Source organism: Triticum dicoccoides, chromosome 3B, assembly GCF_002162155.2.
Source record: "Triticum dicoccoides isolate Atlit2015 ecotype Zavitan chromosome 3B, WEW_v2.0, whole genome shotgun sequence".
Taxonomy (NCBI): Eukaryota; Viridiplantae; Streptophyta; class Magnoliopsida; order Poales; family Poaceae; genus Triticum; species Triticum dicoccoides.
Window position 1 is genome coordinate 329,523,772 of NC_041385.1, and position 15,985 is coordinate 329,539,756.

At 57.7% G+C, this 15,985-nt stretch overlaps 1 protein-coding gene across 4 annotated transcripts in view; it reads left to right on the forward strand.

Moving 5' to 3' along the window:
- The first annotated feature begins 1,272 nt into the window (after positions 1-1,272).
- The window catches only part of LOC119275999 (NAD(P)-specific glutamate dehydrogenase-like), an 18,399-nt gene continuing 3,686 nt past the window's right edge, over positions 1,273-15,985 (forward strand). For 2 of the 4 annotated variants that reach the window (XR_005136165.1, XR_005136166.1), the window contains exons 1-9: positions 1,273-2,074; positions 2,519-2,645; positions 2,740-2,941; positions 3,607-3,693; positions 3,769-3,828; positions 3,925-4,011; positions 4,420-4,491; positions 4,635-4,690; positions 4,772-4,857. Coding sequence is in view for 2 of the 4 variants with exons in the window: in XM_037556942.1 (XP_037412839.1) it covers positions 1,474-2,074; positions 2,519-2,645; positions 2,740-2,941; positions 3,607-3,693; positions 3,769-3,828; positions 3,925-4,011; positions 4,420-4,491; positions 4,635-4,690; positions 4,772-4,857 (1,378 nt within the window). In the remaining 2 variants the exon portion in view is untranslated. The remainder of the gene's footprint in view (positions 2,075-2,518; positions 2,646-2,739; positions 2,942-3,606; positions 3,694-3,768; positions 3,829-3,924; positions 4,012-4,419; positions 4,492-4,634; positions 4,691-4,771; positions 4,858-15,985) is intronic. The other 2 variants (XM_037556942.1, XM_037556943.1) reach the window with 1 other exon arrangement.

Sequence of the window (15,985 nt, forward strand, 5' to 3'; positions counted from 1 at the left end):
CTTCATGGTGGATGAAATAACATTGATGCTGGGGAACGGAATATTTGTATTACTCATGGACATCGATCTCAAAATTGTGCAAACCACATGTTGATGAATTTTGGTAGATGTCGGAAACACATTGTCTTTTTGGCTAGGAATTGGACCAAATGTGGTCGCGAATCATTGCGATGAGGAATGTGACCTTGCTATTTGAGTAATACAAAGTACTTTCCCAAAAGGTCACCTGCTACCTCTACATTGGTTGCAAAGCGCACAATAGAGTGAGGAATAGGATTTCCTTGCCTCCCATCTGCTACCTTCTCGACCCTTCCCTACGAGAGCCTCCAAGACGACTAGGGGTTTCTCGCCTCCCATCGGGGTCGCTGTCGATCTACCTCTTCTTCTGTGGCCTTAGGGCCATGGAGGCACAGTGGGTCCCAGCCTTTGCCGGCGGTAGAGTTCCCACTTTGTTTGTAGATATTTTGTAGAGTTTGTTTAGGGTATGTGTCCTGCCAGCAATGAAGGGCTGCGACGACTCCTTGAAAACGGAATAACATTCTCTCCACCTAGCTCCCGTCCCAGTGGTGTGTCCAGCGTCGTCGAAGGCTGGTGGGGGTGTGTCTCTTACGGATCTCGCAGGATTTGGTCGGTGCTTGTTTCTGATGGATCTACTTGGATCATATATTTGTTCGTCTGCTTTAGTGTGTTTACAGGTTGGATCATTTTGATCTACGCTTTTCTAGTTCTATTTAAGAACAACGATTGTTGTTCTGGTCCGCTGGTCCTTCGGGTCTTAGCACGACGGCTTCTCCGATGTCTACTAAAACCAAGTTTGTCCGACTTTGAAGAGAGAGACGATGATAATGTCGCGTCATGACTCGTTCTAGTGTTTTTAATCGATGCTAGATGGTCTATAAATATGGACGCAACTTCTATTACTTTTGTGTTTTTTGGGTGCATGATTGATGAGTGCTTCTCCGGAAAAGTTTGGAACAAGATCAACGGCGTTACAACGACCTCAGCCGTCCACTAAGGCTGCGTTCGGAGTGCAGGAGAGCAAAGCAAAGGAATGAATAAAAGTATAGGAAGTGAAGATGGGTGAACAGTGCAAACCATAGGTTTCCAACAGGACGTTTCCTTTGGTCTGAGTAGATGTTATCTTTCCCGTGAAAAGTACAAATGGGGGGCACTTTCCTGTGGAACGAACAGTGCTGATTCCTGTGGGGCGAACGGGCTTACAGGAAAATATTCCCGTGGAAATCGAACCTGCATAACTCCTGTGCGATTCCTGTGCACCGAACGCAGCCTAGACGCCCACGATCTCAGCCACCGCCAGCGCCGGCTCCGCGGTGCCCAATTCCTCAAACCCTAGAGCCAAATCCCCCATTTGGCCGCGCCTAACAGAGCCGGATTTACTCGGCGCTGGCTGGTGCGAGCGGCGAATCGAGTCCCCTCCCGTGCACTGCTCCGCATGTCGCACCGCGTGTACGCATGAACTCGTCCATGGACGAGATCAACCTGCTACGGCAGCACCAGCGACACCAGCAGCACCACCTGTCGGTGCGCGGCATCGGTGAGGAGATCGACCTCGAGATCGACCAGTGTGAAGATCCCACTTTCTCGGGCGCCGCACTCGAGGGCGTGACCTCCCATCACCCTCAAGACCCCGTCGTCCCTGCCGATGACCACAAGAGCTTCCTCATCCCGTGCTCGCAGCCTGGCTCAGTGGACGGCCAACCGCAGCCCACGCCACCGCAAGCAGAGGAACGGGCAGGGATGCTGAGGCTGTCGGCGCATACCAAGAAGAAGAAGAAGGTGGTCAAGAAATGGAGGGATGAGTGGGCGGACACATACAAGTGGGCCTATGTGGCCGTGCACGACAACACCAGCAGAATCTTCTGCACCGTCTGCAAGGAGTATGGCCGCAAGCATCGCCGGAACCCCTATGGGAACGAGGGGAGCAGGAACATGCAGATGAGTGCGCTAGAGGAGCACAACAATAGCTTGCTGCATAGGGAGGCGCTCCGGCTGCAGTCAGCCTCCAAGGAGAAGGTGCAAACTCCTGAGATAGAGAGGCTGGTTTATGTCAAAGGTTGGTGGTGTTGCCTCACCTCCTGCGATTATGCTGTGGGTTTGCTTGTCGATATTTCAAGGGATTAGGAAATGTATTACCAAGTTCGTACTTATTAACAAGTAGTTTGATTTTTGCCTTTTGGTATCTAGTTTTATGTCATAATGTTTATAATATGTTTAGGTGTAGTCATAGTAACTTCGTAAGAACTTTTAATATTTTTTTGTTTGATGATCCGATGCCAACGGTACACAGTTGGCAGTGCTTTTGTGTTAGATTCGAGGAAATGAAACATAGCATAAAGCAAATAAATAGATAGGTCCAAGTTCCAGTAATCCAGTCTTCCACTAAACAGTTAGTAACCACGTATACCAACTTCTGGAAGCTTTTCGACGTGCTCCGTTTTATATCAAACTGAAACAATTTAAAAGGTGTACTTATCTTAATTTTCATTTCCCATTTCAGCTTTGTCGAAAACAGCAGCTTCAATACTTGAATCTCTCTTCAAGAAGGACCCTTATGAAGCTGAATTTATACAGTCTATACAGGAGGTGGTTCATTCTATAGAACCAGTTTTGGTGAAGAACTCACAGTTAGCTCTCTCTCTCTCCCTCCCTCTTCCTCTCCCCTTCCTAAGGAACAGTATCTCCTCAAGTATAACATGATTTCTGATGTTGATTTTTCAGATATGTTCAGATATTGGAGCGTTTATTAGAACCTGAGAGATGTTTTATCTTCAGAGTGCCATGGGTTGATGACAGAGGTGAAGCTCATGTCAATCGTGGTTTCCGTGTGCAGTTCAGTCAGGCTTTAGGTCCATGCAGAGGTGGTCTCCGTTTCCACCCGTCCATGAACTTAAGTGTGGCAAAGTTTCTAGCTTTTGAGCAGGTATTAGCATACTTGTCCGACATGCATTTTTCATGTAAACAACCTCCTGCTACAACCTGTTCTTCATTCTTGTACCATTTGTTTTTCTGTTTTTGTATCAGACTACCTTTGATTCAATTATTGTAACAAATGATATAATGCACCTACATACAAGTAATGAACTACTCCCTTCGTCCGAAAATACTTGTCGGAGAAATGGATAAAAATGGATGTATCTAGAACTAATGTGCGTCTAGCTACATCCATTTCTCCGACAAGTATTTCCGGAGGGAGGGAGTACAAAATAACGTGAGCTTTGATGCATATTGTAATGAATTTTCCCCCTTATTTCATACTAGATTCTAAAGCCAATGGCATGTTTCCTAAGAAAGTCTTCATTTTATTTTGTGTGTGTACAATGGGGTTTGCGTGGATGTGCAGATGGTGGGAATTTGCACTGTGTTTACTTCTGCCACGAGAAGATAAATGTTTAATAGTGTGCAAATAGAGTCAAGTTATATAAATTTTGGGTGCTTGCACTGCTATACGATGATTTCGTAATCTATTAGCACGTATTGGGATTGAGAAGTGACCGCTAAACCGAGAGGGTGTTTTCAGTGGACGTCGAACTTGTAATCTTACATGAGAATTCAATGTACCATTCTAAGCAATTTCCCTTTGTGCAGACTCTGAAGAATGCTCTGTCACTATATAAACTTGGAGGTGCTGCTGGAGGGAGCGATTTTGATCCAAAGGGTAAAAGTGAAATTGAGGTATTCGTGTTGTATTTTATTTCCTCTGGGCAACAATATTTACTGCATGTAAATATGGATATTTTTCCATGCCAGGTAATGCGCTTTTGTCAAAGTTTCATGGATGAGCTGTATAGATACTTGGGCCCTGATCAGGTACCTCTCATTGTATTACATGCATTTGTTCAGAATTTGCCATTTATTTCTAAATTAGTTAAGTGGCAGAAATTCATGCTTCAGTTTGTGATGTAGGATTTTCCTGCTGAAGATGTTGGTGTTGGTCCAAGGGAAATGGGTTTCCTTTTTGGGCAGTACAGACGCCTTTCTGGTCATTTTCAGGTACACGATAGTACCATACATGTTACCCAGAACAATGTTTATGCCGATCCCCTTTAGGTGTCGTTCTTCCTGTTGTTACTCACTAAGAATTTATCTAAAGCATTGCCCTTCCCTATTTAGAATAGCGGGACAACTTTTTAAAGTTGCTTTTGAATTTATAGTCCTCTACTGGATAATATATATTCTCATTATAGTTGTCTAACTTAGAATTTGTTCCTGAAGTGGTAGTGTATTTGTACTCGTTACATTCTCTGAGAAAAGGTATTCCTGTCCTGATGTTGAACGTGTCTCTTGGTTCTACTAGTCCCTTTAGTCTACTTGAAGACTATTTGATTGGTTTCTACTTTCAGCTCTTTGGTTCAAATATCTTTTCTCTTTTCTGTAGATTTCATTGCTGTTCTTATGCAGGGAAATTTTACAGGGCCTAAGATCTTCTGGTCTGGTTCTAGTTTTAGAACAGAGGCTACTGGATACGGGCTGGTAAAGTGGTATCTTAACTCCTCTTACGAGCACAACTAGTCGCTGTCTTTTCACGTGGCACAGTTCTTTCACAAAGTAATGCTTTTGCCACATGTGCTGACAATTTTTTCCTACTAAAACAAATATTGTGTAACTTGTCACAGGTATTTTTTGCACGTGTTGTACTTGCTGATATGAATAAGGAGCTCAAAGGATTAAGGTTGTTGACAGGGATCCATTTGTTTTACTGGTATTGTAATTTATTGATTTGGCAGCTTTCTTACGTGTGTAATTTGTGCAGATGCGCGATAAGTGGTTCAGGAAAGATAGCAATGCATGTCTTGGAAAAGCTTCTGTCGTGTGAAGCTATTCCTGTTACAGTCTCAGGTATGCAGATTTAAAGCTTAAGTTGAATTACTTAAACAGGAAATATCGTGAGGTACATTGGTGGTCAGGAGCATAATCAAAGTCTGTCGCCATGAGAGGCACGCAAAATTTTGTCAGTTGATCGTGATTTGTTCTTTAAGTATTTGTGTTATGACCGGTTTAGCCTACGGCCGTAAAAGGCCCACCGGGCAATCTTAGCCCACAAGTTATCTTAGGTTAATTCGTATGCAAGTTATCTAGGTTATAAATATATGCTATAAGACTCTTTTTGAGATTAAGCAATAAGAATATTATTATTCCTGTTGCCCGGCTCCCAGAGGAGCCGGAACCCTAGCCGCCTCTAACCCTAACCGCCGCCGCCATCTTCCTCCGTCGCGCCGGCGCCCAGCCGCCGGCGCGCCCGCTCATCGCCACGCCCCGCTCCATCCTTCCCCTACAACCTTCGGAGCAGGTCCGGTAGGACCCCTGGTTCTAACAATTTGGTATTAGGTAGCTCAGTTTCGATCATGTCTTCGCCCTGCCCACCCTGTCGCTTCCGCTGCCGACCGTCACCACCGCGCCGCTGGCCATCTACACCGCGCCGCTGCCCTGCCCGTCCGCGCCGCTGGTCGCATCCTTCGGCGCCGCCATCGCCACCGCCCAGATGCCGGCGCCCTCCACCGCACCACCGGCCGCCGCCTACACCCCGGAGGAGATCACCGGGGTCCTCAACGACCTCGTCACAGCCGTCCAGGGGATCCGACTGTACCTGGCCAGCGCCTACGGGCCGCCGCCGCCCCTGCCGCTGACCGCCGCCACCGGGCCGCCGGCCCTGCCGTGGTACTCGCCGCATCCAGGGGCCTACGCGACATTCGCTGGGACACTGCAGCCCCAGTTGCAGTTGACGCCGCCGCCCCACAGTGGCCGCAGTGGCCGGCGCCGGCTCCTGCCGCGCCTCCAGCGCCCATTGTCGCCCCCGCGCCTCTGTGGCTGCCGTGGCAGCCGCCGCACCAGGTGGCCTTCGCCACGCTCGCCGGGCCACTGCAGCAGCCGATGCAACTGCCATCCATTGCCACCACCGCCCAGCCCTGGCTGCAGTGACAGCCGCCGCTCCTGGCGGCCCCGGCGCTCCGCCGCAGCAGCCGCTGCCGCCGCCCGGTGAGCCACCGCAGCAGCCACCGCCGGTTAGCTCCGGTCCCGCGTCGACCGCACCGGCAGGAGTCCCGCTTCACCAAGTCCAGTCCTCGCCGTCGCCGTCACCGTTTCCATCTTGGATCGCTACCCGCCACGTGTCGGCGGCGGTGAGGCTACAGGCTGCTGCGCACGGCCTCCTAGCGCGTCGGCGTGTGCGGGAGATGCGTGGTCTGCAGCTGGCGCTCCTCCAAGTTGCCCTTCGCTGCGCAAAGGACCTCGATCTCATCCGCTGCGTCAGGGATCTTGGGCATGCGGTTTCCCTCACGAGCGGCGGGCATGCTGTTTTCCCCGCGGGCAGCGACCTCAAAGTCTACGACATCGGCGGTTGAGGGGGCGCACCCCTCCTTGTCATTCTCCATCGCAAGCCCTCCACTCTTCCCTATGCGGTGCAAACCAACAGCCATCCAGCAGGGAGAAGGCATGGTGTCACCGACAGCAGCGCACCGCGTAGCACCATTGCATTCTGCCACCGGCCGCCGCGAGGGCGGCTCTGCTGGTCACTCTTGCGACCACTTCCAGGTGGTCATACACATGCACTCCTTTTGTCCAGGTGGTGTCCATGGGATCCAGGTGGCTGTACACGTGCACGAGGATGGTGTCCACTTTTTGTTAAGGGGTCCAAAATAAAGCGTCCCAGTCCATTTCAAGTTGAGAATAATAAAACAAGCCGAGATGTAAAAGGCTTGTTTTTAGGTGTTAGGTTTGTGTTGCGTCGAGTCATGGTTATAAGTTGGTTAGGCCGCAGCTCGAGGACAAGCTGCATGTCCAGGTGGGGTGTAGTGTTAGAGTAGGTCTAATGGGCCCATTAGTCTTAGGGTTAATTAGAGATAAGGGTCGCTTGCTTAGGGGTCAAGTAAACCTCTCTATATAAAGAGAGGAGATGTATCAATCTAATCAAGCAAGAATTAAGAAGGAAATCCCTTCCCTCTTGCCCGGCCGTGGGCAGAAAGGCCCCCGGCCGGCCCTCTCGTGCCCTCCTAGCAGCACCATAACTTCTGGGCTAAAGTTGTAGGGGAAGGATGGAGCGGGGCGTGGCGATGAGCCGGCGCGCCGGCGGCTGGGCGCCGTCGCACGGAGGAAGATGGAACCTTAGCCCACAATTTGTTATGACCGGTTTAGCCTACGGCCGTAAAAGGCCCACCGGGCAATCTTAGCCCACAAGTTATCTTAGGTTAATTCGTATGCAAGTTATCTAGGTTATAAATATATGCTGTAAGACTCTTTTTGAGATTAAGCAATAAGAATATTATTATTCCTGGTGCCCGGCTCCTAGAGGAGCCGGAACCCTAGCCGCCTCATCACCCACGCCGCCGCTGCCATCCGGCACCACCGCCTCGCTGTCCGCCCCCCTCCCCCCCCGATGACCACCAACGGAGCTTCGACGCTGCCGGGGCCAAGTGCCACAGCGGGGGCCCCAACGCCGCCGGCCCTAATACCGTCGTCCCCAACGCCGCTGGCTCCCGTCTCCCCCGCGCCACCGGCGACAACCTCAGTATTCACGCCGGAGATGACCAGCATCCTGTGGGACCTCGTGACGGCCGTCCAGGGCATCTCCCTGTACCTGACCAGCCCGTACACCACCCCGCCGGCTGCGCCCCCTGCCTACAGCCACCCGGTGACGCACTGGCCGCTCCAGGCCGCGTCTGGCCCGGGCGGACCGCCCCTGCTGCCGTTCCAGGCGGGCTACACCAGCGGGCCTCCGCCGCTGCTGCACCTCCAGCAGTCCCCAGCCGCGGGCCAGCTTGCAGCTCTAGGCGCCACCTCTGCCCAGCGCCGGACTATTGTCCGCCGCTCCGGCCGGCCTGCCCATCAACCAGGTCCGGTTCCCGCCCTCTCCATCGCCAATACCAGCGTGGGCGGCTGAGTCTTCTCCATCGCCGGTCTACACCGCGGCTTCCGAACAGCCGACCCCATTCCCGTAGTTTGACGGGCCATCCGGCACCGCATGTCGCCACCCGGAGTACTCCGACCAGGCGCCACCGGCCGCCCTGCTCTGCTCCTCCAAGCCAGTTCGACACGGCGCATCGGCGCAGACACCGCCGCGGTTCGCCAAAATCGACTTCGCCACCATGACGGCACGGAGGACCCCCTCAACTGGCTCAACCAGTGCGACCAGTTCTTTCGCGGGCAGCGCACCCTAGCATCGGAGCGTACCTGGCTCGCCTCCTACCACCTTCGCGGCGCGGCACAGACATGGTATTACGCCCTCGAGCAGGACGAGGGCGGCATGCCCCCTTGGGAGCGCTTCCGCGAGCTCTGCCTCCTTCGCTTTGGGCCCCCGGTCCGCGGAAGCCGCTTGGCGGAGCTCGGTCGCCTTCCCTTCACCTCCACGGTGCAGGACTTCGCCGACCGCTTCCAGGCCCTGGCGTGCCACGCGTCAAGCGTGAGAGCGCAACAGCGGGCCGACCTCTTCGTCGGTGGACTTCCGGATCACATCCGCGTGGACGTGGAACTTCGGGGACCCCAGGACCTCCAGTCGGCCATGTACTACGCCCACGCGTTCGAGCGCCGCGCGGTGGCCATCCAGCAGGCATCACCGTCCCGGACCGCTGGGTCGCTACACGGGCCGGATTCCGTGCAGGGTCGGCCTACGCAGGCTTCCGCGGCACCCCTCGCCGCCAGGGGTTGTGCTTCAACTGCGACGAGCCCTACACGCCTGGCCATGCCTGCCCGCGACTCTTCTACCTGGAGGTTACAGACTACATTCCGGAGGACGCCGTCGCCGCCGACCTGGCCGCCCCAGCTGTCGAGAAGGTGTTTGACGCTGGTTGATCACCTCGAGAAGTTCAGCAAGCGCTTCCCCACCTTACAGCTCGAGGACGAGCTGTTTGTGCAGGCGGGGAGAAGTGTTATGACCGGTTTAGCCTACGGCCGTAAAAGGCCCACCGGGCAATCTTAGCCCACAAGTTATCTTAGGTTAATTCGTATGCAAGTTATCTAGGTTATAAATATATGCTGTAAGACTTTTTTTGAGATTAAGCAATAAGAATATTATTATTCCTGTTGCCCGACTCCCAGAGGAACCGGAACCCTAGCCGCCTCTAACCCTAGCCGCCGCCGCCATCTTCCTTCGTCGCGCCGGCGCGCCCGCTCCATCCTTCCCCTACAACCTTCGGAGCAGGTCCGGTAGGACCCTTGGTTCTACCAATTTGCATATCCCCAAGACCTACATGGTTCACATTATTATTACTACCTCCCATTGAACACGGTTTGGTAGAACCTAGAGGCCTACCGGGTCTGGGGCGTAGGTGGTATGGGAAGGAGGGAGGTGGGCGTGGGCTGGAGCGCGGCGGCCGGGGCGAGGCGCCGTCCTTGCGTCGGCGGCGGCGGCGGCGAAGGCAAGTGGCGGCTAGGGTTTAGGGTTTCCGGCTCCTCTGGGAGCCGGGCAATAGAATAGTCTTATTGCTTGATCTCAAAAGTGTTTTACATCTAGTATTTACAACCTCAATACGAATGGCCTAAGATAACTTGTGGGCCAAGCCCCTAACTACTGCCCGGTGGGCCTCCTCCGGTTATAAGCTAAACCGGTCATAACATCTCTCCCCGCCTGCGCAAACAGCTCGTCCTCGAGCTGGAAGTCTGGGTAGTGTTGGCGGAAGTCGTCACGCTGCTCCCAAGTAGCCTCCTTCGCCGGAAGGCCCGTCCACTGGATCAAGACGAACCACACTTCGCGACGGAGCTGCGCCTGCAACACCTTCTCCTGTTCCGGAAGAAGGCGTCCATTGAAGGTCGGAGGAAGCGCGGAAGGGCCTGCAGGAGGGTCCCCACGGAAAGGCTTGAGCAGCCCCACATGGAAGACATCGTGGATGCGAGCACCGGCCGGAAGCTGAAGGCGGTAGGCCACCTGTCCGATGCGCTCCAAGACGGCGAAGGGCCCGGTGTAGCGAGGCCCGAGCTTGCGCTTAGCGCGTGGGTCCAGTGACTGCGTAGAGCGGTGGAGAAGACGCAGCCACACCCAATCACCCACCGCGAACTCCGCCTCGCGATGGTGGCCGTCATAGTAATGCTTGGCCAGCTGCTGGGCCTGAATGAGACGCTAACGGACCTTCGCAAGCATCTCGTCACGGGTGCGGATCAGGTCACCCGCTGCCTCTGTCCGAGCCGTCGCCGGGTCCACCGGCAAGATAGGCGGGGGCGGCCGGCCGTAGACCACCTCAAATGGCGTAGCACGCAGGGCGGAGTGATAGGAGGTGTTGTAGCAGTACTCCGCCCAAGCGAGCCCATCCACCTAGGCCTGAGGGCGATCACCGGTAACACAACACAAATACATGGCAATCACCTTGTTAACCACCTCGGATTGGCCGTCCGTCTGAGGGTGGAAGGCCGTGCTCAGGCGGAGCTTGACGCCTGCCATCCTGAAGAGGTCACGCCAGACATGGCCTGTGAACACCGGGTCCCGATCGCTGACGATCGAAGAGGGGAAACCGTGAAGACGGACGATGCCGTCGAAGAAGGCACGAGCCACGGACACGGCGGTATACGGACGCCCTAGCGCGATGAAGTGAGCATACTTGGAGAAGCGGTCGACCACCGTGAGAATGACCGATTTGCCGCCCACCTTGGGAACGCCCTCGATGAAGTCCATGGAGATATCTGCCCAGACCTGAGACGGCACCTCCAAGGGCTGAAGCAGACCAGCCGGCCGTAATGTCTCCGTCTTGTTGCGCTGGCACGTCATACAACACCGAACCCAGTCACGGACAAGGGCTCGATCACCAGAAATGTAGAAGTCGGCGCAGAGGCGATGGAGGGTTTTCTGCACACCCTCATGGCCAGCCGAGTGGGCTGGCAGCAACACTTGGTGACGGAGATCATCATGCGTCGGTACGAAGACACGACGCCCATGGAGGAGCAGGCCGTCGGTGAAGCGCCAAGGCTCCTCCAGGTCGCCGGCCGCCAGCTGCTGCTGAAGAAGGACGGCGTCGGCGGCGGTCGCCGTCGCCCGATGAATGTCGTCGAAGAGGCCGAAGGTCGGCCTAGAGCGGATGCACAACGCCGCCGGAGTCGTCGACGGTGGAGTCAAGGTCGGCGTCGCGGCGAGACAAGGCGTCGGCCACAGTATGAAGACGACCCGGGCGGTACTCGACGGAGAAGTCAAAGCCGAAAAGCTTGCTGATCCACTGATGCTGCGGCACGGTCGAGAGCCTCTGGTCCAGCAAGAACTTGAGACTAGTGGTCCGTGCGAATGCGGAAAGACCGACCTCACAAATAGGGCCGCCAATGGCGTACGACCTGTACCAAGCCAATGAGCTCCCGCTCGTAAGCCGCGAGCTTAAGATGGCGCGGAGCGAAGGGCCGGCTGAAGAAGGCGAGAGGCCCATCGCCCTGATGAAGCACGGTGCCAAACCCCGCACCTGAGGCGTCACAGTCCACCATGAATGGGCGGTCAAAGTCCGGCATCTGAAGAACGGGACCCGTCGTGAGGGCCCCCTTGAGGGCCTCGAATGCCGCCGCCGCCTCGTCGTCCTAGGCGAAGGCGTCGCGACGCAGCAAACGCGTGAGGGGCGACGCGATGAGGCCGAACTCCCGGATAAACTTCCGGTAGTAGCCCGCGAGGCCGAGAAAACCGCGAAGAGCCTGCGGTGAGTGCGGCGTCGGCTAGGCAGCGACGGCCGCCACCTTGTCGGCATCCATAGCAACCTCGTCAGCCGAAATGACGTGGCCAAGGCAGGTGACTGAAGGCGTCCCGAAAGAGCACTTCGAGCGCTTAAGATGAAGATGATGCGCCCGAAGCTCGTTCAAGACGATGGCGACGTGATGGAGGTGCTCCGCCCACGAGGCGCTGTAGATAAGAATGTCATCAAAGAAAACGAGCACAAACCGACGTAAGTAGGGATGGAGGACGTCGTTCATCAGGGCCTGGAAGGTTGCCGGCGCGTTGGCGAGGCCAAAGGGCATCACCAAGAACTCGAAGTGGCCGTGGTGAGTCCGGAACGCCGTCTTGGCGATGTCGTCCGGGTGCATGCGCACCTGGTAGTACCCCGACCGGAGATTGAGCTTGGTGAAGAAGCTCGCCCCATGGAGCTCGTCCAGTAGCTCATCGACCAGCGGAATAGGAAACTTATCCTTGAGTGTGAGCGCATTAAGGGCGCGGTAGTCGATGCAGAAGCGCCACGTGCCGTCCGACTTGCGGACGAGGAGGACCGGCGCGGTGAAGGGCGACGTGGAGATCCGAATGATGCCCGCGGCGAGCATGAGTGCACACTGCCGCTCCAACTCGTCCTTCTGCAGCTGCGGATAGCGGTAAGGACGAACCGCCACTGGTGCGGAGTCCGGCAGTAGATGAATACAATGATCATACACCCGGGCCGGTGGCAGGCCCTGTGGCTCGTCGAAGAGGTCGCTGTGCTGCTGCAGGAGGTGATCCAGTAGGGGATGCTCGGCCTCAGAGGTTGCCGCAGTCAGCTGGAGCTGCGGCGTCGCCGGAGCGGCACCCCCAATGCCGTCCCACCGGATGCGGCGGCCCAGTTGCCAGAAGGTCATCGTCAGAGCGTCGAAGTCCCAAAGGATGGGACCGAGGGTCTGAAGGAAGTCGACGCCAAGGATGAAGTCGAAGCAGCCCAAGTCGATGCCCGCACATGTGATAGAGAATTGTTCGTCGCCGATGGTGATGGGGACGTCCCGGGCGAGTCCATGACAGCGGAGATGATCGCCGTTGGCCACCGTGACCCGAAGTTGCTCCCTGCTCGTCGGCTGAAGTGCTAAGCGCCGCATGGTATCCTCGGGTAGGAAGTTATGGGTGGAGCCTGTGTCCACCAAGGCCACCAAGCGCTCGCCGTGGATCATCATCGGCAATAGCATGGTCCGCTCGTCGCGGATGCCTGCAAGCGCGTGGAGAGACCACGAGTGCCGTCGCCGGGGCGGCGACGGGTGCGGCCTCCGCAGCCGCTGGGGGTGGCAGTGTGTCGGCCCCGTCGGTCAGGCTGTCCTCCTCGATGTAGTCGGCCGTCTCCAAGTAGAAGAGGCGAGGGTAGACATGGCTCGGCGTATAGGGCTCGTCGCAGTTAAAGAAGAGGCCCTGGCGCCGCCGCTCCATCTGCTCCACCGGAGAGAGCCGACGGAAGGGCCGCGCCGTGGCTGGGGTGGTAGTCGTTGGAGCGGCCGGGGGTGGCCGGCCCGGCGTCGGGGCCTGCCGGGTGGCCTGTCGACCTCCTCGAGCCGGGGCTGCCTGCTGCATAGCCTGGGCGCGGCACTCGAAGGCGCGGGCGTAGTACATGGCCGTCTGGAGATCCTGAGATCCGCGAAGCTCCACGTCCACGCGGATGTGATCCGGAAGGCCCCCGATGAAGAGGTCGGCCCGTTGCTGCGCCGTCACGCTCGAAGCGTGGCACGCCAGGGCCTGGAAGCGGTCGGCGAAGTCCTGCACCGTGGAGGTGAAGGGAAGGCGACCGAGCTACGCCAAGCGGCTCCCGCGAACCGGAGGCCCAAAGCGAAGGAGGCAGAGCTCGCGGAAGCGCTCCCAAGGGGGCATGCCGCCCTCGTCCTGCTTGAGGGCGTAATACCACGTCTGTGCCGCGCCTCGGAGGTGGTAGGAGGCGAGCCAGGTACGCTCCGATGCGAGGGTTCGCTGCCCACGAAAGAACTGGTCGCACTGGTTGAGCCAGTTTAGGGGGTCCTCCGTGCCATCATAGGTGGCGAAGTCGATTTTGGCGAACCGCGGCGGTGTCTGTGCCGGAGTGCCGCGTCGAACTGGCTCGGAGGAGCGGAGCAGGGCGGCCGGTGGTGCCTGGTCGGGGTACTCCGGGTAGCGACCTGTGGAGCCGGATGGCCCGCTGCGGGAACGGGGTCGGCTGCTCGGACGCCGCGGTGTAGACCGGCGGTGATGAAGATCCCGCCGCCCATGCTAGTATTGGTGACGGAGAGGGCGGGAACCGGACCTGATTGATGGGCAGGCCGGCCTGCGAGGCCGCCCCCGAGCTGGGCAGCAGGGTTGGCGCGGGAGGTTGCATCGGCGGCGGTGGAGGCGCGACAAGTGCTGCTGTTGCCGCGGTTGGCCACGGCGGCCAGAGAGGGCCCGCAGCCGGTTGGTGATGAGGCAGCAGCGGCGATGGCGGCCCGCTGGGGTGGCCCGCCGGAAGCTGCAGCAGCGGAAAGCCGCTACCTGCGGCGGCACCCTGGGACGGCCATGGCAGCGCGGGGTGGCCGTAGGCGGCGATCGGCGCAGCCGGCGGTGGAGTGTAGGGCCCTGCCATGTGCAGCTGGAGGCCCTGGACTACCGTCAGAAGATGCTGCAGCGCGGTGGTCATCTGCTCCGGCGTAAAGACGGCGGTCGGCGGTGGCGCGGAGGTGACTGGAGCCGGCGGCGTTGGGGCTGGCGGTGTTAGGGCCGGCGGTATTGGGGCTCCCGCCGTGGCGCTCGGCCCCGGCAGCGTCGGAGCTCCGTTGGTGGTCATCGGGGTGGGGCGGACAGCGAGGCGGTGGTGCCGGAGGGCAGCGGCGGCGTGGGTGATGGAGAAGTGGTAGGACTAGGGTTCCTACCGACTCTGCTCCTTAGGTTGTAGGGGTAGGACAGCGAGGGTTGGGGCCGAGGGCGGCGGCTCCGGCGCGTTGGCGCCGTCGCGAGGGAGGAGAAGAGCGGCGGCGGCTAGGGCAAGGTGCGGCTAGGGTTTCCGGCTCCTCTGGAGCCGGGCAATATGATAGAACTATATTTATTGCTTAATTCCAAAAAGAGTCTTACAACCTATATTTATAACCTAGATAACTTGCACAAGAATTAACCTAAGATAACTTGCATAAGAATTAACCTAAGATAACTTGTGGGCTAAGATTGCCCGGTGGGCCTCTACGGCCGTAACACTTCTCCCCGCCTGCACAAACAGCTCGTCCTCGAGCTGTAAGGTGGGGAAGCGCTTGCGGAACTCCTCGAGGCGATCAACCAGCGTCAAACACCTTCTCGACAGCTGGGGCGGCCAGGTCGGCGGCGACGGCATCCTCCAGAATGTAGTCTGCAACCTCCAGGTAGAAGAGTCGCGGGCAGGCATGGCCGGGCGTGTAGGGCTCGTCGCAGTTGAAGCACAATCCTTGGCGGTGACGCTCGAGTAGCTCGGCGGAGGCGAGCCGGCGGAACGGGCTTGCCGCGGTCGCGGCGAGGGGTGCCGTAGAAGCCTGCGCAGGCCGACCCTGTGCGGAATCCCGCCCGGGTAGCGACCTAGCGGTCCAGGACGGTGATTCCTGCTGGATGGCCACCGCACGGCGCTCGAACGCGCGGGCGTAGTACATGGCCGACTGGAGATCCTGGGGTCCGCGAAGCTCCACGTCGACGCGAATGTGATCCGGAAAGCCGCCGACGAAGAGCTCAGCCCGCTGCAGGGCCGTCACACCTGGCGCGTGACACGCCAGGGCCTGGAAGCGGTCGGCAAAATCCTGCACCGTGGAGGTGAAAGGCAGGCGGCCCAACTCGGCCAATCGGCTCCCGCGTAATGGCGGTCCGAAGCGAAGAAGGCACAACTCGCGGAAGCGCTCCCACGGGGGCATGCCACCCTCGTCCTGCTCGAGGCCGTAGTACCATGTCTGGGCGGCCCCGTGGAGGTGGTAGGAAGCCAGCCAAGTGCGCTCCGACGCGGGTGTGCGCTGCCCGCGAAAGAACTGGTCACACTGGTTGAGCCAGTTAAGCGGGTCGTTCGAGCCGTCATAAGTGGCGAAGTCGAGCTTGGCGAACCGGGGCGGCTGCTGGTTGGGCGTGCCATGGCCCACTGCCTCGGCGGTGTGGAGAGCTGATGACGGTGCTCGGTCCATGGTGGGAAGGCCGGCGTAGGCCCCCGTGGCGCCCGACGCCCCGGGCTGCAACTGTGCACCCGACGGCTCCCGGCCCTCCGTGTAAACTGGCGGAGGAGATGTCCCGTGGAGCCAGCCCGGAAGCGGAGATGGTGACGATGGGAACCGGACCTCCTGGATCGGAAGACTGCCTGGCGCGGACCGGCCCAGGCTAGGGCTGGGCGGTGGCGGCGGCGGAACC